Source organism: Trachurus trachurus (assembly GCF_905171665.1).
Source record: "Trachurus trachurus genome assembly, chromosome: 23".
Classification (NCBI taxonomy): domain Eukaryota; kingdom Metazoa; phylum Chordata; class Actinopteri; order Carangiformes; family Carangidae; genus Trachurus; species Trachurus trachurus.
The window spans coordinates 12,830-31,669 of NC_139912.1; the positions used below are offsets into that span (position 1 = coordinate 12,830).

Consider the following 18,840-nt stretch of genomic DNA (forward strand, 5'->3'; position numbering starts at 1 on the left):
GAGGGACTTCTGTGTTTAGTGTGAAGTTACACAGCCTATTAGCCTATTGGTGTCCTTTTTCCTAACTTTTCCAGTAAAGTTATACATTAAAGCATTAGTAAGTGATCCGGTGGTTTTGTCTAACAAAAAGACACACCAAAAAACATCCAAATACCTCCATGCTGCTCGTATGTAATGTCCGTCTTGTATTGAAGCCCCGACATGAGAAATTGTCCCGAAAAAAATTAAATAAGTCTATATTTCAAGTTTGTTTTGTAGTGGAAGCTTCTCGAAGCTCCTCTTCCCAGTTCGTCCAAATTTGACAAACCGGGAAGAGGAGCTTCCGCTACAAAACAAGCTTAAAATATAGACTTATTTAATTTTTTGTTGTCTTTTTGTTACAAAGACAGTTGGTATCCATTTGCAACCGTCATATGGACATGCACTGCTACGCCGAGACAGAGAAATTTCAATTTTGGGTGAACTATCCCTTTGAAACATGAGTTTTACCAATGAACCTAAAACGACTTCCTTCTGACCAGCAGCTGAGACTCCGTGGCTACTTCCTGTTTCCTGTTTCCTGGCTGTGATGTCATGACCATGTGAGCGAGCTGCTGTTGCCATGGACGACGGGATGAAGACGCAGCTGGTGAGCGCCATCCACCTGCAGGAGGTGGCGCTGCAGGAGAAGCCTGCAGACGGCGCGCAGGGCAACAACGACCACGATGACAAGGGTCAGGCACCGATCAGTCCTCAATAATCAATAACTATCAGCTGTGACCTCTGACCTCTGGCTTAAAACTCAAAATCTTAGCAAGAATATTTGTCTCATTTCTAGTCAAAACAAATCTCATTCTACCTAAAACAAGTATATTTATACATATACACACATTATACATAAAAAGCAGCTTGTTTTTAGACACTTTTTACTTCTTTCAAGCAGATTTTCACTTGAAATAAGTAGAAAAATCTGATAGTGGAGCAAGTTTTTCTTTCTTATTACAAGCACAAAAAACTTGCTTTCACTGGCAGATTTTTCTACTTATTTCAAGTGAAAATTAGTTTGAAACAAGTGAAAATGATCTAAAAACAAGTTCATTTTTAGGTGATGAGTCTTATTTTAACTCATTGAGTGCCGCGCTCCTTTCCAAAGTTTTAGTCAAGTGTACCGGCAATTTAGACCATTTTTGACGATTTTTGTAGAGCCACAGTGTATTCTATATTATTGCCACCAACACATACTGTAGCTCAATTGAAAGGTTTAACTTAATGCTTCAAGTGGCCACAAACCGTTTGTTTCTACGTGCCTCCGTTCCTGAGAAAAGTCAAGCTAAACATGGCTGGGTTTCACCAAAATCCCTCCTTTTTTTCTAGAAAAGGAGATAGAGCGTCTTTTATGAAAGGTGCGCTGTTTGTGTCTGTCGCTCTTCTGACACTCGCATTTCTGGATCAAAGGGCTCGTATAAGATAAATATATACAACAATTGTTTTTCTATTCACAAAACCACCATCGGGGGCGGGGGGGGGGGGCGCCACTAAACAACAATAACACAGACGCACCGTGCCGTGTCACAGCTTCTCCCCGCGGAGCGTGAGGGTCTGTCGGCCACAGCGGCTCGGGAAGACCGGTCCCGCCGGTGGTCGCGGTCCTTCTGTGGTTCGGGTCGGTGATGCCGGTCTGCTTTGGCCCAGAGACCATCACATTTTACCGCGGGAGGACTTTGGGGAGGACACGGTGTTGCTCCAGCTGAAGACCGGGCGGACTGTCGGCTGAGAGCTTCCTGGTTCAGCTCCGAGCAGCTCGAGCAGCTGGAGCAGCAGCGCGGGTGAGAGCAGATCAGCTGCGCTGCATCTGCATGCAGAACTCGTTTGCAGAAGCCGAGTTATGATAAAAACTTCCAGATCATGAGCTGTCATGTGACTTTGATCGTCATCTATTTCAGTTCTCCTCGTCGTAGAGTCCCCAAATTTACATATAATGTGTATTAAAGTGTCTATTTTCATAATTTAAAAAAAAAAGCAAAAAACGTAAAATTACGTTTTTGGCACTCAACGCATGGGAACGAAAAACGAGAAATTACGTGGTTGGCACTCAATGAGTTAAGTGGAAAGAGATTAGTTTTGACTAGAAATATGACAAATATTCTTGGAAAGTTTGTGAGTTTTTACAGTGTGTGTGTGTGTGTGTGTGTGTGTGTGTGTGTGTGTGTGTGTGTGTGTGTGTGTGTGTGTGTGCAGGTCAGACCTACACGGTGGAGGACGCCGTGGAGACGATCGGCTTCGGGCGCTTCCACATCCTGTTGTTCGTCATCATGGGAAGTTCAAACGTGAGGATCAACGATGACATCATCACCACAGTCGCCTGATGACATCATCGCACCGCCGGACCACTGACCTGTGTGTGTGTGTGTGTGTGTGTGTGTGTGTGTGTGTGTGTGTGTGTGTGTGTGTGTGTGTGTGTGTGTGTGTGTGTGTGTGTGTGTGTGTGTGTGCAGGTCGTCGAGGCGATGGAGATCATGCTGCTGGCCGTCGTGTCTCCTGAGATCCGGTGTGAGTGGCGTCTGGAGGACTGGCAGGTGGCGCTGGTTTCCACGGTGAGTCGCACAGGAAGCTTCACTTTACATTCAGACTAACTAATGCTACTGATACAGCTGTTAGATTTCATCACTGAGACCAACATTTATCTCCTAAAAATAATGGAACCAGCCGGTGGTAAACCTCTAAAAACCTGCGGGTAAGTTAATTAGCGATGGTTTTCTCCCCCGGGATGAGGACGGAGGTTGGCCGGCCGAGCAGCTCTGCAGACCGGCTGCTGCCTCTGTGATGTCCCGGTCGCTGCAGAGCTTCACTTCTCTGAAAAACATCGGAGCAAACTTCTAAACAGCCGTCGTTTGGATCAACTGGCCGTAGATTTGGGGTCTAAACAGTTACTTTCTCACATGAAAACATATTAAAACTTAATAAAGTTACATAATAACAGCGCTAGAGCGGGAAATAAAACAGCTGTTCACCTGTTTTACAGCTACCGCTACTGGTTGCTGTGAAATGCATTCTGGGAAACTGAATCCCACATTCAGTATGTAGTATACAGTACATACTAACACAGTATGCAGTATACATTCAACCTTGTGGTCGGGACCTAGTAATTGATAAACAAAATTACTGGTAAAAATATTATTTTAACTAATTAATATTTTTTTTTAAAATTCTGATTAAAAACACCACACAATCTTAAACAGCATCTACAAATATCTGAGCTGACGCATGACTGACGGCCGAGCTGTGTGTGTGTGTGTGTGTGTGTGTGTGTGTGTGTGTGTGTGTGTGTGTGTGTGTTAGATGGTGTTCCTAGGCTTCATGCTGTGCGGCGTTCTGAGTGGATACATCGCTGACCGATACGGACGCTGGAAGGTGAAACACACATGAATTAATTTCCCCTTGTGGGATTAATAAAGTTGTTTTGAATTTGAAAATTGCATTTGAACACACAAACAGACACACACAGACACAATGTGTGTGTGTTGGCCTGACTGTGTGTGTGTGTGTAGGTGGTGTTTGGCGGCTTCGTGTGGAGCGCCTACTTCTCCCTCCTCACCTCCTTCGCTCCGTCCTACGGCTGGTTCATCTTCCTGCGCAGCATGGTCGGCTGCGGCGTCGCCGGCGTGTCGCAGGGGTACGCACACACACACACACACACACCTACACACACACACACACACACACACACACACACACACACACACACCTACACACACACACACACACACACACACATACACACACACACACACAGTGACTGTTGTTACTTGACCTGTCGACTTGTGCGTTGCTCAGGTTTGTGTTGAAGACGGAGTTCATCCCGGCCGGATACCGCTCCTACCTGCTGCCTCTGGCCTCCGTGAGTCACTTCCTGTTTCCTTCAAAGTAAAAGTCCTGTAGTCTCCACTTCCTGTTTCCTTCAAAGTAAAAGTCCTGTGGTCTCCACTTCCTGTTTCCTTCAAAGTAAAGGTCCTGTGTGCCGTCTGTGAAAAGTCGCCGCAGTAACGCAGTGAGGAGGAATGGAGCCTGGTCTACCACTGAAAAGGAGAATTGAATTCATTTGACACTTTGACACAGTTTTAGATGGTTGTGACATCCAGTGATAACAAAAAAATGAAGGTTTCATTCTTTACCGACTTTCTCACTTTCTAACTGGCGTAAACATACTACCAGTGTGCTCTCTGGTCTACCAGCGTGCTCTCTGGTCTACCAGGATGCTCTCTGGTCTACCAGCCTGCTCTCTGGTCTACCAGGATGCTCTCTGGTCTCCCAGCCTGCTCTCTGGCCTACCAGGATGCTCTCTGGTCTACCAGGATGCCCTCTGGTCTACCAGGATGCTCTCTGGTCTACCAGCCTGCTCTCTCGTCTACCAGGATGCTCTCTGGTCTACCAGGATGCTCTCTGGTCTACCAGTGTGCTCTCTGGTCTACCAGGATGCTCTCTGGTCTACCAGGATGCTCTCTGGTCTACCAGCCTGCTCTCTGGTCTACCAGGATGCTCTCTGGTCTCCCAGGATGCTCTCTGGTCTACCAGCGTGCTCTCTGGTCTACCAGCCTGCTCTCTGGTCTCCCAGCGAGCTCTCTGGTCTACCAGGATGCTCTCTGGTCTACCAGCGTGCTCTCTGGTCTACCAGCGAGCTCTCTGGTCTACCAGCCTGCTCTCTGGTCTACCAGGATGCTCTCTGGTCTCCCAGCCTGCTCTCTGGTCTACCAGCGAGCTCTCTGGTCTCCCAGCGAACTCTCTGGTCTCCCAGCGAGCTCTCTGGTCTCCCAGCCTGCTCTCTGGTCTCCCAGCGAACTCTCTGGTCTCCCAGCGAGCTCTCTGGTCTCCCAGCGAGCTCTCTGGTCTCCCAGCGAGCTCTCTGGTCTCCCAGCGTGCTCTCTGGTCTCCCAGCGAGCTCTCTGGTCTCCCAGCGAGCTCTCTGGTCTACCAGCCTGCTCTCTGGTCTCCCAGTGTGCTCTCTGGTCTCCCAGCGTGCTCTCTGGTCTACCAGGATGCTCTCTGGTCTCCCAGCGTGCTCTCTGGTCTACCAGCGTGCTCTCTGGTCTCCCAGTGTGCTCTCTGGTCTACCAGCCTGCTCTCTGGTCTCCCAGTGTGCTCTCTGGTCTCCCAGCGAGCTCTCTGGTCTACCAGGATGCTCTCTGGTCTCCCAGCCTGCTCTCTGGTCTACCAGGATGCTCTCTGGTCTACCAGGATGCTCTCTGGTCTACCAGTGTGCTCTCTGGTCTCCCAGCGAGCTCTCTGGTCTACCAGGATGCTCTCTGGTCTACCAGGATGCTCTCTGGTCTCCCAGCGAACTCTCTGGTCTCCCAGCCTGCTCTCTGGTCTCCCAGCGAGCTCTCTGGTCTACCAGGATGCTCTCTGGTCTCCCAGCGAACTCTCTGGTCTCCCAGCGAGCTCTCTGGTCTCCCAGCGAACTCTCTGGTCTCCCAGCCTGCTCTCTGGTCTACCAGCGTGCTCTCTGGTCTACCAGGATGCTCTCTGGTCTACCAGCCTGCTCTCTGGTCTACCAGGATGCTCTCTGGTCTCCCAGCCTGCTCTCTGGCCTACCAGGATGCTCTCTGGTCTACCAGGATGCCCTCTGGTCTACCAGGATGCTCTCTGGTCTACCAGCCTGCTCTCTCGTCTACCAGGATGCTCTCTGGTCTACCAGGATGCTCTCTGGTCTACCAGTGTGCTCTCTGGTCTACCAGGATGCTCTCTGGTCTACCAGGATGCTCTCTGGTCTACCAGCCTGCTCTCTGGTCTACCAGGATGCTCTCTGGTCTCCCAGGATGCTCTCTGGTCTACCAGCGTGCTCTCTGGTCTACCAGCCTGCTCTCTGGTCTCCCAGCGAGCTCTCTGGTCTACCAGGATGCTCTCTGGTCTACCAGCGTGCTCTCTGGTCTACCAGCGAGCTCTCTGGTCTACCAGCCTGCTCTCTGGTCTACCAGGATGCTCTCTGGTCTCCCAGCCTGCTCTCTGGTCTACCAGCGAGCTCTCTGGTCTCCCAGCGAACTCTCTGGTCTCCCAGCGAGCTCTCTGGTCTCCCAGCCTGCTCTCTGGTCTCCCAGCGAACTCTCTGGTCTCCCAGCGAGCTCTCTGGTCTCCCAGCGAGCTCTCTGGTCTCCCAGCGAGCTCTCTGGTCTCCCAGCGTGCTCTCTGGTCTCCCAGCGAGCTCTCTGGTCTCCCAGCGAGCTCTCTGGTCTACCAGCCTGCTCTCTGGTCTCCCAGTGTGCTCTCTGGTCTCCCAGCGAGCTCTCTGGTCTACCAGGATGCTCTCTGGTCTCCCAGCGTGCTCTCTGGTCTACCAGCGTGCTCTCTGGTCTCCCAGTGTGCTCTCTGGTCTACCAGCCTGCTCTCTGGTCTCCCAGTGTGCTCTCTGGTCTCCCAGCGAGCTCTCTGGTCTACCAGGATGCTCTCTGGTCTCCCAGCCTGCTCTCTGGTCTACCAGGATGCTCTCTGGTCTACCAGGATGCTCTCTGGTCTACCAGGATGCTCTCTGGTCTACCAGTGTGCTCTCTGGTCTCCCAGCGAGCTCTCTGGTCTACCAGGATGCTCTCTGGTCTACCAGGATGCTCTCTGGTCTCCCAGCGAACTCTCTGGTCTCCCAGCCTGCTCTCTGGTCTCCCAGCGAGCTCTCTGGTCTACCAGGATGCTCTCTGGTCTCCCAGCGAACTCTCTGGTCTCCCAGCGAGCTCTCTGGTCTCCCAGCGAGCTCTCTGGTCTCCCAGCCTGCTCTCTGGTCTCCCAGCGAACTCTCTGGTCTCCCAGCCTGCTCTCTGGTCTCCCAGCGAACTCTCTGGTCTACCAGGATGCTCTCTGGTCTACCAGCGAACTCTCTGGTCTCCCAGCGAACTCTCTGGTGTCCCAGCCTGCTCTTTGGTCTCCCAGCGAGCTCTCTGGTCTACCAGGATGCTCTCTGGTCTCCCAGCGAACTCTCTGGTCTCCCAGCGAGCTCTCTGGTCTCCCAGCGAGCTTTCTGGTCTACCAGCCTGCTCTCTGGTCTCCCAGCGTGCTCTCTGGTCTCCCAGCGAGCTCTCTGGTCTACCAGCGTGCTCTCTGGTCTACCAGGATGCTCTCTGGTCTCCCAGCGTGCTCTCTGGTCTACCAGCGTGCTCTCTGGTCTACCAGCCTGCTCTCTGGTCTCCCAGCGAGCTCTCTGGTCTACCAGGATGCTCTCTGGTCTACCAGGATGCTCTCTGGTCTACCAGGATGCTCTCTGGTCTACCAGGATGCTCTCTGGTCTACCAGGATGCTCTCTGGTCTACCAGGATGCTCTCTGGTCTACCAGGATGCTCTCTGGTCTACCAGGATGCTCTCTGGTCTACCAGGATGCTCTCTGGTCTACCAGGATGCTCTCTGGTCTACCAGCATGCTCTCTGGTCTACCAGGATGCTCTCTGGTCTACCAGGATGCTCTCTGGTCTCCCAGCGAGCTCTCTGGTCTACCAGGATGCTCTCTGGTCTACCAGGATGCTCTCTGGTCTACCAGGATGCTCTCTGGTCTACCAGCCTGCTCTCTGGTCTACCAGGATGCTCTCTGGTCTACCAGGATGCTCTCTGGTCTACCAGCGTGCTCTCTGGTCTACCAACCTGCTCTCTGGTCTACCAGGATGCTCTCTGGTCTACCAGCCTGCTCTCTGGTCTACCAGCCTGCTCTCTGGTCTACCAGGATGCTCTCTGGTCTCCCAGCCTGCTCTCTGGTCTACCAGCCAGCTCTCTGGTCTACCAGGGTGCTCTCTGGTCTACCAGGATGCTCTCTGGTCTACCAGCGTGCTCACTGGTCTACCAGGATGCTCTCTGGTCTACCAGGGTGCTCTCTGGTCTACCAGGATGCTCTCTGGTCTACCAGCCTGCTCTCTGGCCTACCAGCGTGCTCTCTGGTCTACCAGGATGCTCTCTGGTCTACCAGCGTGCTCTCTGGTCTACCAGGATGCTCTCTGGTCTACCAGGATGCTCTCTGGTCTACCAGCGTGCTCTCTGGTCTACCAGGATGCTCTCTGGTCTCCAGCCTGCTCTCTGGTCTACCAGCCTGCTCTCTGGTCTACCAGGGTGCTCTCTGGTCTCCCAGCCTGCTCTCTGGTCTCCCAGCGAACTCTCTGGTCTCCCAGCGAACTCTCTGGTCTCCCAGCCTGCTCTCTGGTCTCCCAGCGAGCTCTCTGGTCTCCCAGCGAACTCTCTGGTCTCCCAGCCTGCTCTCTGGTCTCCCAGCGAGCTCTCTGGTCTACCAGGATGCTCTCTGGTCTCCCAGCGAACTCTCTGGTCTACCAGGATGCTCTCTGGTCTCCCAGCGAACTCTCTGGTCTCCCAGCGAGCTCTCTGGTCTCCCAGCGTGCTCTCTGGTCTACCAGGATGCTCTCTGGTCTCCCAGCGTGCTCTCTGGTCTACCAGGATGCTCTCTGGTCTACCAGCGAACTCTCTGGTCTCCCAGCGAACTCTCTGGTGTCCCAGCCTGCTCTCTGGTCTCCCAGCGAGCTCTCTGGTCTACCAGGATGCTCTCTGGTCTCCCAGCGAACTCTCTGGTCTCCCAGCGAGCTCTCTGGTCTCCCAGCGAGCTTTCTGGTCTACCAGCCTGCTCTCTGGTCTCCCAGTGTGCTCTCTGGTCTCCCAGCGAGCTCTCTGGTCTACCAGCGTGCTCTCTTGTCTACCAGGATGCTCTCTGGTCTCCCAGCGTGCTCTCTGGTCTACCAGCGTGCTCTCTGGTCTACCAGCCTGCTCTCTGGTCTCCCAGCGAGCTCTCTGGTCTACCAGGATGCTCTCTGGTCTACCAGGATGCTCTCTGGTCTACCAGCGAGCTCTCTGGTCTACCAGGATGCTCTCTGGTCTACCATGATGCTCTCTGGTCTACCAGCGTGCTCTCTGGTCTACCAGGATGCTCTCTGGTCTACCAGGATGCTCTCTGGTCTACCAGCGTGCTCTCTGGTCTACCAGGATGCTCTCTGGTCTACCAGCGTGCTCTCTGGTCTACCAACCTGCTCTCTGGTCTACCAGGATGCTCTCTGGTCTACCAGCGTGCTCTCTGGTCTACCAGCCTGCTCTCTGGTCTCCCAGCGAGCTCTCTGGTCTACCAGGATGCTCTCTGGTCTACCAGCGTGCTCTCTGGTCTACCAGCGAGCTCTCTGGTCTACCAGCCTGCTCTCTGGTCTACCAGCCTGCTCTCTGGTCTACCAGGATGCTCTCTGGTCTCCCAGCCTGCTCTCTGGTCTACCAGCGAGCTCTCTGGTCTCCCAGCGAACTCTCTGGTCTCCCAGCGAGCTCTCTGGTCTCCCAGCCTGCTCTCTGGTCTCCCAGCGAGCTCTCTGGTCTACCAGGATGCTCTCTGGTCTCCCAGCGAGCTCTCTGGTCTCCCAGCGAGCTCTCTTGTCTACCAGCCTGCTCTCTGGTCTCCCAGTGTGCTCTCTGGTCTCCCAGCGAGCTCTCTGGTCTACCAGGATGCTCTCTGGTCTCCCAGCGTGCTCTCTGGTCTACCAGCGTGCTCTCTGGTCTCCCAGTGTGCTCTCTGGTCTACCAGCCTGCTCTCTGGTCTCCCAGTGTGCTCTCTGGTCTCCCAGCGAGCTCTCTGGTCTACCAGGATGCTCTCTGGTCTCCCAGCCTGCTCTCTGGTCTACCAGGATGCTCTCTGGTCTACCAGGATGCTCTCTGGTCTACCAGTGTGCTCTCTGGTCTCCCAGCGAGCTCTCTGGTCTACCAGGATGCTCTCTGGTCTACCAGGATGCTCTCTGGTCTCCCAGCGAACTCTCTGGTCTCCCAGCCTGCTCTCTGGTCTCCCAGCGAGCTCTCTGGTCTACCAGGATGCTCTCTGGTCTCCCAGCGAACTCTCTGGTCTCCCAGCGAGCTCTCTGGTCTCCCAGCGAACTCTCTGGTCTCCCAGCCTGCTCTCTGGTCTCCCAGCGAACTCTCTGGTCTCCCAGCCTGCTCTCTGGTCTCCCAGCGAACTCTCTGGTCTACCAGGATGCTCTCTGGTCTACCAGCGAACTCTCTGGTCTCCCAGCGAACTCTCTGGTGTCCCAGCCTGCTCTTTGGTCTCCCAGTGTGCTCTCTGGTCTACCAGGATGCTCTCTGGTCTCCCAGTGTGCTCTCTGGTCTCCCAGCGAGCTCTCTGGTCTACCAGGATGCTCTCTGGTCTCCCAGCCTGCTCTCTGGTCTACCAGGATGCTCTCTGGTCTACCAGGATGCTCTCTGGTCTACCAGTGAGCTCTCTGGTCTCCCAGCGAGCTCTCTGGTCTACCAGGCTGCTCTCTGGTCTACCAGGATGCTCTCTGGTCTCCCAGCGAACTCTCTGGTCTCCCAGCCTGCTCTCTGGTCTCCCAGCAAGCTCTCTGGTCTACCAGGATGCTCTCTGGTCTCCCAGCGAACTCTCTGGTCTCCCAGCGAGCTCTCTGGTCTCCCAGCGAACTCTCTGGTCTCCCAGCCTGCTCTCTGGTCTCCCAGCGAACTCTCTGGTCTCCCAGCCTGCTCTCTGGTCTCCCAGCGAACTCTCTGGTCTACCAGGATGCTCTCTGGTCTACCAGCGAACTCTCTGGTCTCCCAGCGAACTCTCTGGTGTCCCAGCCTGCTCTTTGGTCTCCCAGCGAGCTCTCTGGTCTACCAGGATGCTCTCTGGTCTCCCAGCGAACTCTCTGGTCTCCCAGCGAGCTTTCTGGTCTCCCAGCGAGCTTTCTGGTCTACCAGCCTGCTCTCTGGTCTCCCAGCGTGCTCTCTGGTCTCCCAGCGAGCTCTCTGGTCTACCAGCGTGCTCTCTGGTCTACCAGGATGCTCTCTGGTCTCCCAGCGTGCTCTCTGGTCTACCAGCGTGCTCTCTGGTCTACCAGCCTGCTCTCTGGTCTCCCAGCGAGCTCTCTGGTCTACCAGGATGCTCTCTGGTCTACCAGGATGCTCTCTGGTCTACCAGCATGCTCTCTGGTCTACCAGGATGCTCTCTGGTCTACCAGGATGCTCTCTGGTCTACCAGCGTGCTCTCTGGTCTACCAGGATGCTCTCTGGTCTACCAGGATGCTCTCTGGTCTACCAGCCTGCTCTCTGGTCTACCAGCCTGCTCTCTGGTCTACCAGGATGCTCTCTGGTCTCCCAGCCTGCTCTCTGGTCTACCAGCCAGCTCTCTGGTCTACCAGGGTGCTCTCTGGTCTACCAGGATGCTCTCTGGTCTACCAGCGTGCTCACTGGTCTACCAGGATGCTCTCTGGTCTACCAGGGTGCTCTCTGGTCTACCAGGATGCTCTCTGGTCTACCAGCCTGCTCTCTGGTCTCCCAGCGTGCTCTCTGGTCTACCAGGATGCTCTCTGGTCTACCAGCGTGCTCTCTGGTCTACCAGGATGCTCTCTGGTCTACCAGGATGCTCTCTGGTCTACCAGCGTGCTCTCTGGTCTACCAGGATGCTCTCTGGTCTCCAGCCTGCTCTCTGGTCTACCAGCCTGCTCTCTGGTCTACCAGGGTGCTCTCTGGTCTCCCAGCCTGCTCTCTGGTCTCCCAGCGAACTCTCTGGTCTCCCAGCGAACTCTCTGGTCTCCCAGCCTGCTCTCTGGTCTCCCAGCGAGCTCTCTGGTCTCCCAGCGAACTCTCTGGTCTCCCAGCCTGCTCTCTGGTCTCCCAGCGAGCTCTCTGGTCTACCAGGATGCTCTCTGGTCTCCCAGCGAACTCTCTGGTCTCCCAGCGAGCTCTCTGGTCTCCCAGCGTGCTCTCTGGTCTACCAGGATGCTCTCTGGTCTCCCAGCGTGCTCTCTGGTCTACCAGGATGCTCTCTGGTCTACCAGCGAACTCTCTGGTGTCCCAGCCTGCTCTCTGGTCTCCCAGCGAGCTCTCTGGTCTACCAGGATGCTCTCTGGTCTCCCAGCGAACTCTCTGGTTTCCCAGCGAGCTCTCTGGTCTCCCAGCGAGCTTTCTGGTCTACCAGCCTGCTCTCTGGTCTCCCAGTGTGCTCTCTGGTCTCCCAGCGAGCTCTCTGGTCTACCAGCGTGCTCTCTGGTCTACCAGGATGCTCTCTGGTCTCCCAGCGTGCTCTCTGGTCTACCAGCCTGCTCTCTGGTCTACCAGGATGCTCTCTGGTCTACCATGATGCTCTCTGGTCTACCAGCGTGCTCTCTGGTCTACCAGGATGCTCTCTGGTCTACCAGGATGCTCTCTGGTCTACCAGCGTGCTCTCTGGTCTACCAGGATGCTCTCTGGTCTACCAGCGTGCTCTCTGGTCTACCAACCTGCTCTCTGGTCTACCAGGATGCTCTCTGGTCTACCAGCGTGCTCTCTGGTCTACCAGCCTGCTCTCTGGTCTCCCAGCGAGCTCTCTGGTCTACCAGGATGCTCTCTGGTCTACCAGCGTGCTCTCTGGTCTACCAGCGAGCTCTCTGGTCTACCAGGATGCTCTCTGGTCTCCCAGCCTGCTCTCTGGTCTACCAGCGAGCTCTCTGGTCTCCCAGCGAACTCTCTGGTCTCCCAGCGAGCTCTCTGGTCTCCCAGCCTGCTCTCTGGTCTCCCAGCGAGCTCTCTGGTCTACCAGGATGCTCTCTGGTCTCCCAGCGAGCTCTCTGGTCTCCCAGCGAGCTCTCTTGTCTACCAGCCTGCTCTCTGGTCTCCCAGTGTGCTCTCTGGTCTCCCAGCGAGCTCTCTGGTCTACCAGGATGCTCTCTGGTCTCCCAGCGTGCTCTCTGGTCTACCAGCGTGCTCTCTGGTCTCCCAGTGTGCTCTCTGGTCTACCAGCCTGCTCTCTGGTCTCCCAGTGTGCTCTCTGGTCTCCCAGCGAGCTCTCTGGTCTACCAGGATGCTCTCTGGTCTCCCAGCCTGCTCTCTGGTCTACCAGGATGCTCTCTGGTCTACCAGGATGCTCTCTGGTCTACCAGGATGCTCTCTGGTCTACCAGTGTGCTCTCTGGTCTCCCAGCGAGCTCTCTGGTCTACCAGGATGCTCTCTGGTCTCCCAGCCTGCTCTCTGGTCTCCCAGCGAGCTCTCTGGTCTACCAGGATGCTCTCTGGTCTCCCAGCGAACTCTCTGGTCTCCCAGCGAGCTCTCTGGTCTCCCAGCGAACTCTCTGGTCTCCCAGCCTGCTCTCTGGTCTCCCAGCGAACTCTCTGGTCTCCCAGCCTGCTCTCTGGTCTCCCAGCGAACTCTCTGGTCTACCAGGATGCTCTCTGGTCTACCAGCGAACTCTCTGGTCTCCCAGCGAACTCTCTGGTGTCCCAGCCTGCTCTTTGGTCTCCCAGTGTGCTCTCTGGTCTACCAGGATGCTCTCTGGTCTCCCAGTGTGCTCTCTGGTCTCCCAGCGAGCTCTCTGGTCTACCAGGATGCTCTCTGGTCTCCCAGCCTGCTCTCTGGTCTACCAGGATGCTCTCTGGTCTACCAGGATGCTCTCTGGTCTACCAGTGTGCTCTCTGGTCTCCCAGCGAGCTCTCTGGTCTACCAGGATGCTCTCTGGTCTACCAGGATGCTCTCTGGTCTCCCAGCGAACTCTCTGGTCTCCCAGCCTGCTCTCTGGTCTCCCAGCGAGCTCTCTGGTCTACCAGGATGCTCTCTGGTCTCCCAGCGAACTCTCTGGTCTCCCAGCGAGCTCTCTGGTCTCCCAGCGAGCTCTCTGGTCTCCCAGCCTGCTCTCTGGTCTCCCAGCGAACTCTCTGGTCTACCAGCCTGCTCTCTGGTCTCCCAGCGAACTCTCTGGTCTACCAGGATGCTCTCTGGTCTACCAGCGAACTCTCTGGTCTCCCAGCGAACTCTCTGGTGTCCCAGCCTGCTCTTTGGTCTCCCAGCGAGCTCTCTGGTCTACCAGGATGCTCTCTGGTCTCCCAGCGAGCTCTCTGGTCTCCCAGCGAGCTTTCTGGTCTCCCAGCGAGCTTTCTGGTCTACCAGCCTGCTCTCTGGTCTCCCAGCGTGCTCTCTGGTCTCCCAGCGAGCTCTCTGGTCTACCAGCGTGCTCTCTGGTCTACCAGGATGCTCTCTGGTCTCCCAGCGTGCTCTCTGGTCTACCAGCGTGCTCTCTGGTCTACCAGCCTGCTCTCTGGTCTCCCAGCGTGCTCTCTGGTCTACCAGGATGCTCTCTGGTCTACCAGGATGCTCTCTGGTCTACCAGCATGCTCTCTGGTCTACCAGGATGCTCTCTGGTCTACCAGGATGCTCTCTGGTCTACCAGCGTGCTCTCTGGTCTACCAGGATGCTCTCTGGTCTACCAGGATGCTCTCTGGTCTACCAGCCTGCTCTCTGGTCTACCAGCCTGCTCTCTGGTCTACCAGGATGCTCTCTGGTCTCCCAGCCTGCTCTCTGGTCTACCAGCCAGCTCTCTGGTCTACCAGGGTGCTCTCTGGTCTACCAGGATGCTCTCTGGTCTACCAGCGTGCTCACTGGTCTACCAGGATGCTCTCTGGTCTACCAGGGTGCTCTCTGGTCTACCAGGATGCTCTCTGGTCTACCAGCCTGCTCTCTGGCCTACCAGCGTGCTCTCTGGTCTACCAGGATGCTCTCTGGTCTACCAGCGTGCTCTCTGGTCTACCAGGATGCTCTCTGGTCTACCAGGATGCTCTCTGGTCTACCAGCGTGCTCTCTGGTCTACCAGGATGCTCTCTGGTCTCCAGCCTGCTCTCTGGTCTACCAGCCTGCTCTCTGGTCTACCAGGGTGCTCTCTGGTCTCCCAGCCTGCTCTCTGGTCTCCCAGCGAACTCTCTGGTCTCCCAGCGAACTCTCTGGTCTCCCAGCCTGCTCTCTGGTCTCCCAGCGAGCTCTCTGGTCTCCCAGCGAACTCTCTGGTCTCCCAGCCTGCTCTCTGGTCTCCCAGCGAGCTCTCTGGTCTACCAGGATGCTCTCTGGTCTCCCAGCGAACTCTCTGGTCTCCCAGCGAGCTCTCTGGTCTCCCAGCGTGCTCTCTGGTCTACCAGGATGCTCTCTGGTCTCCCAGCGTGCTCTCTGGTCTACCAGGATGCTCTCTGGTCTACCAGCGAACTCTCTGGTCTCCCAGCGAACTCTCTGGTGTCCCAGCCTGCTCTCTGGTCTCCCAGCGAGCTCTCTGGTCTACCAGGATGCTCTCTGGTCTCCCAGCGAACTCTCTGGTCTCCCAGCGAGCTCTCTGGTCTCCCAGCGAGCTTTCTGGTCTACCAGCCTGCTCTCTGGTCTCCCAGTGTGCTCTCTGGTCTCCCAGCGAGCTCTCTGGTCTACCAGCGTGCTCTCTGGTCTACCAGGATGCTCTCTGGTCTCCCAGCGTGCTCTCTGGTCTACCAGCCTGCTCTCTGGTCTACCAGGATGCTCTCTGGTCTACCATGATGCTCTCTGGTCTACCAGCGTGCTCTCTGGTCTACCAGGATGCTCTCTGGTCTACCAGGATGCTCTCTGGTCTACCAGCGTGCTCTCTGGTCTACCAGGATGCTCTCTGGTCTACCAGCGTGCTCTCTGGTCTACCAACCTGCTCTCTGGTCTACCAGGATGCTCTCTGGTCTACCAGCGTGCTCTCTGGTCTACCAGCCTGCTCTCTGGTCTCCCAGCGAGCTCTCTGGTCTACCAGGATGCTCTCTGGTCTACCAGCGTGCTCTCTGGTCTACCAGCGAGCTCTCTGGTCTACCAGGATGCTCTCTGGTCTCCCAGCCTGCTCTCTGGTCTACCAGCGAGCTCTCTGGTCTCCCAGCGAACTCTCTGGTCTCCCAGCGAGCTCTCTGGTCTCCCAGCCTGCTCTCTGGTCTCCCAGCGAGCTCTCTGGTCTACCAGGATGCTCTCTGGTCTCCCAGCGAGCTCTCTGGTCTCCCAGCGAGCTCTCTTGTCTACCAGCCTGCTCTCTGGTCTCCCAGTGTGCTCTCTGGTCTCCCAGCGTGCTCTCTGGTCTACCAGGATGCTCTCTGGTCTCCCAGCGTGCTCTCTGGTCTACCAGCGTGCTCTCTGGTCTCCCAGTGTGCTCTCTGGTCTACCAGCCTGCTCTCTGGTCTCCCAGTGTGCTCTCTGGTCTCCCAGCGAGCTCTCTGGTCTACCAGGATGCTCTCTGGTCTCCCAGCCTGCTCTCTGGTCTACCAGGATGCTCTCTGGTCTACCAGGATGCTCTCTGGTCTACCAGGATGCTCTCTGGTCTACCAGTGTGCTCTCTGGTCTCCCAGCGAGCTCTCTGGTCTACCAGGATGCTCTCTGGTCTCCCAGCCTGCTCTCTGGTCTCCCAGCGAGCTCTCTGGTCTACCAGGATGCTCTCTGGTCTCCCAGCGAACTCTCTGGTCTCCCAGCGAGCTCTCTGGTCTCCCAGCGAACTCTCTGGTCTCCCAGCCTGCTCTCTGGTCTCCCAGCGAACTCTCTGGTCTCCCAGCCTGCTCTCTGGTCTCCCAGCGAACTCTCTGGTCTACCAGGATGCTCTCTGGTCTACCAGCGAACTCTCTGGTCTCCCAGCGAACTCTCTGGTGTCCCAGCCTGCTCTTTGGTCTCCCAGTGTGCTCTCTGGTCTACCAGGATGCTCTCTGGTCTCCCAGTGTGCTCTCTGGTCTCCCAGCGAGCTCTCTGGTCTACCAGGATGCTCTCTGGTCTCCCAGCCTGCTCTCTGGTCTACCAGGATGCTCTCTGGTCTACCAGGATGCTCTCTGGTCTACCAGTGTGCTCTCTGGTCTCCCAGCGAGCTCTCTGGTCTACCAGGATGCTCTCTGGTCTACCAGGATGCTCTCTGGTCTCCCAGCGAACTCTCTGGTCTCCCAGCCTGCTCTCTGGTCTCCCAGCGAGCTCTCTGGTCTACCAGGATGCTCTCTGGTCTCCCAGCGAACTCTCTGGTCTCCCAGCGAGCTCTCTGGTCTCCCAGCGAACTCTCTGGTCTCCCAGCCTGCTCTCTGGTCTCCCAGCGAACTCTCTGGTCTCCCAGCCTGCTCTCTGGTCTCCCAGCGAACTCTCTGGTCTACCAGGATGCTCTCTGGTCTACCAGCGAACTCTCTGGTCTCCCAGCGAACTCTCTGGTGTCCCAGCCTGCTCTTTGGTCTCCCAGCGAGCTCTCTGGTCTACCAGGATGCTCTCTGGTCTCCCAGCGAACTCTCTGGTCTCCCAGCGAGCTCTCTGGTCTCCCAGCGAGCTTTCTGGTCTACCAGCCTGCTCTCTGGTCTCCCAGCGTGCTCTCTGGTCTCCCAGCGAGCTCTCTGGTCTACCAGCGTGCTCTCTGGTCTACCAGGATGCTCTCTGGTCTCCCAGCGTGCTCTCTGGTCTACCAGCGTGCTCTCTGGTCTACCAGCCTGCTCTCTGGTCTCCCAGCGAGCTCTCTGGTCTACCAGGATGCTCTCTGGTCTACCAGGATGCTCTCTGGTCTACCAGCATGCTCTCTGGTCTACCAGGATGCTCTCTGGTCTACCAGGATGCTCTCTGGTCTACCAGCGTGCTCTCTGGTCTACCAGGATGCTCTCTGGTCTACCAGGATGCTCTCTGGTCTACCAGCCTGCTCTCTGGTCTACCAGGATGCTCTCTGGTCTACCAGGATGCTCTCTGGTCTACCAGCGTGCTCTCTGGTCTACCAACCTGCTCTCTGGTCTACCAGGATGCTCTCTGGTCTACCAGCCTGCTCTCTGGTCTACCAGCCTGCTCTCTGGTCTACCAGGATGCTCTCTGGTCTCCCAGCCTGCTCTCTGGTCTACCAGCCAGCTCTCTGGTCTACCAGGGTGCTCTCTGGTCTCCCAGCGAACTCTCTGGTCTCCCAGCGAGCTCTCTGGTCTCCCAGCGTGCTCTCTGGTCTACCAGGATGCTCTCTGGTCTCCCAGCCTGCTCTCTGGTCTACCAGGATGCTCTCTGGTCTACCAGGATGCTCTCTGGTCTACCAGGGTGCTCTCTGGTCTACCAGGGTGCTCTCTGGTCTACCAGGATGCTCTCTGGTCTACCAGGGTGCTCTCTGGTCTACCAGGATGCTCTCTGGTCTTCCAGCGTGCTCACTGGTCTACCAGGATGCTCTCTGGTCTACCAGGGTGCTCTCTGGTCTACCAGCGTGCTCTCTGGTCTACCAGCGTGCTCACTGGTCTACCAGCCTGCTCTCTGGTCTACCAGCCTGCTCTCTGGTCTACCAGCCTGCTCTCTGGCCTACCAGCGTGCTCTCTGGTCTACCAGGATGCTCTCTGGTCTACCAGCGTGCTCTCTGGTCTACCAGGATGCTCTCTGGTCTACCAGGATGCTCTCTGGTCTACCAGCGTGCTCTCTGGTCTACCAGGATGCTCTCTGGTCTCCAGCCTGCTCTCTGGTCTACCAGCCTGCTCTCTGGTCTACCAGGGTGCTCTCTGGTCTCCCAGCCTGCTCTCTGGTCTCCCAGCGAACTCTCTGGTCTCCCAGCGAACTCTCTGGTCTCCCAGCCTGCTCTCTGGTCTCCCAGCGAGCTCTCTGGTCTCCCAGCAAACTCTCTGGTCTCCCAGCCTGCTCTCTGGTCTCCCAGCGAGCTCTCTGGTCTACCAGGATGCTCTCTGGTCTCCCAGCGAACTCTCTGGTCTCCCAGCGAGCTCTCTGGTCTCCCAGCGTGCTCTCTGGTCTACCAGGATGCTCTCTGGTCTCCCAGCGTGCTCTCTGGTCTACCAGGATGCTCTCTGGTCTACCAGCCTGCTCTCTGGTCTACCAGGATGCTCTCTGGTCTACCAGGATGCTCTCTGGTCTACCAGCCTGCTCTCTGGTCTACCAGGATGCTCTCTGGTCTACCAGGGTGCTCTCTGGTCTACCAGGGTGCTCTCTGGTCTACCAGGATGCTCTCTGGTCTACCAGGATGCTCTCTGGTCTACCAGCCTGCTCTCTGGTCTACCAGCGTGCTCTCTGGTCTACCAGGTTGCTATCTGGTCTACCAGGATGCTCTCTGGTCTCCCAGCGAGCTCTCTGGTCTCCCAGCCTGCTCTCTGGTCTCCCAGCCTGCTCCCTGGTCTACCAGCGTGCTCTCTGGTCTACCAGGTTGCTATCTGGT

At 56.4% G+C, this 18,840-nt stretch overlaps 1 protein-coding gene across 1 annotated transcript in view; it reads left to right on the forward strand.

Moving 5' to 3' along the window:
- Positions 1–601: 601 nt before the first annotated feature.
- LOC311006469 (putative transporter SVOPL) overlaps positions 602–18,840 on the forward strand; it is a gene marked incomplete at both ends in the record, with an annotated part of 31,283 nt that continues 13,044 nt past the window's right edge. Inside the window, 6 exons of the mRNA XM_083999316.1 lie at positions 602–713; positions 2,218–2,306; positions 2,475–2,573; positions 3,319–3,390; positions 3,528–3,652; positions 3,814–3,877. Coding sequence (XP_083855442.1) covers positions 602–713; positions 2,218–2,306; positions 2,475–2,573; positions 3,319–3,390; positions 3,528–3,652; positions 3,814–3,877 — 561 coding nt within the window. The remainder of the gene's footprint in view (positions 714–2,217; positions 2,307–2,474; positions 2,574–3,318; positions 3,391–3,527; positions 3,653–3,813; positions 3,878–18,840) is intronic.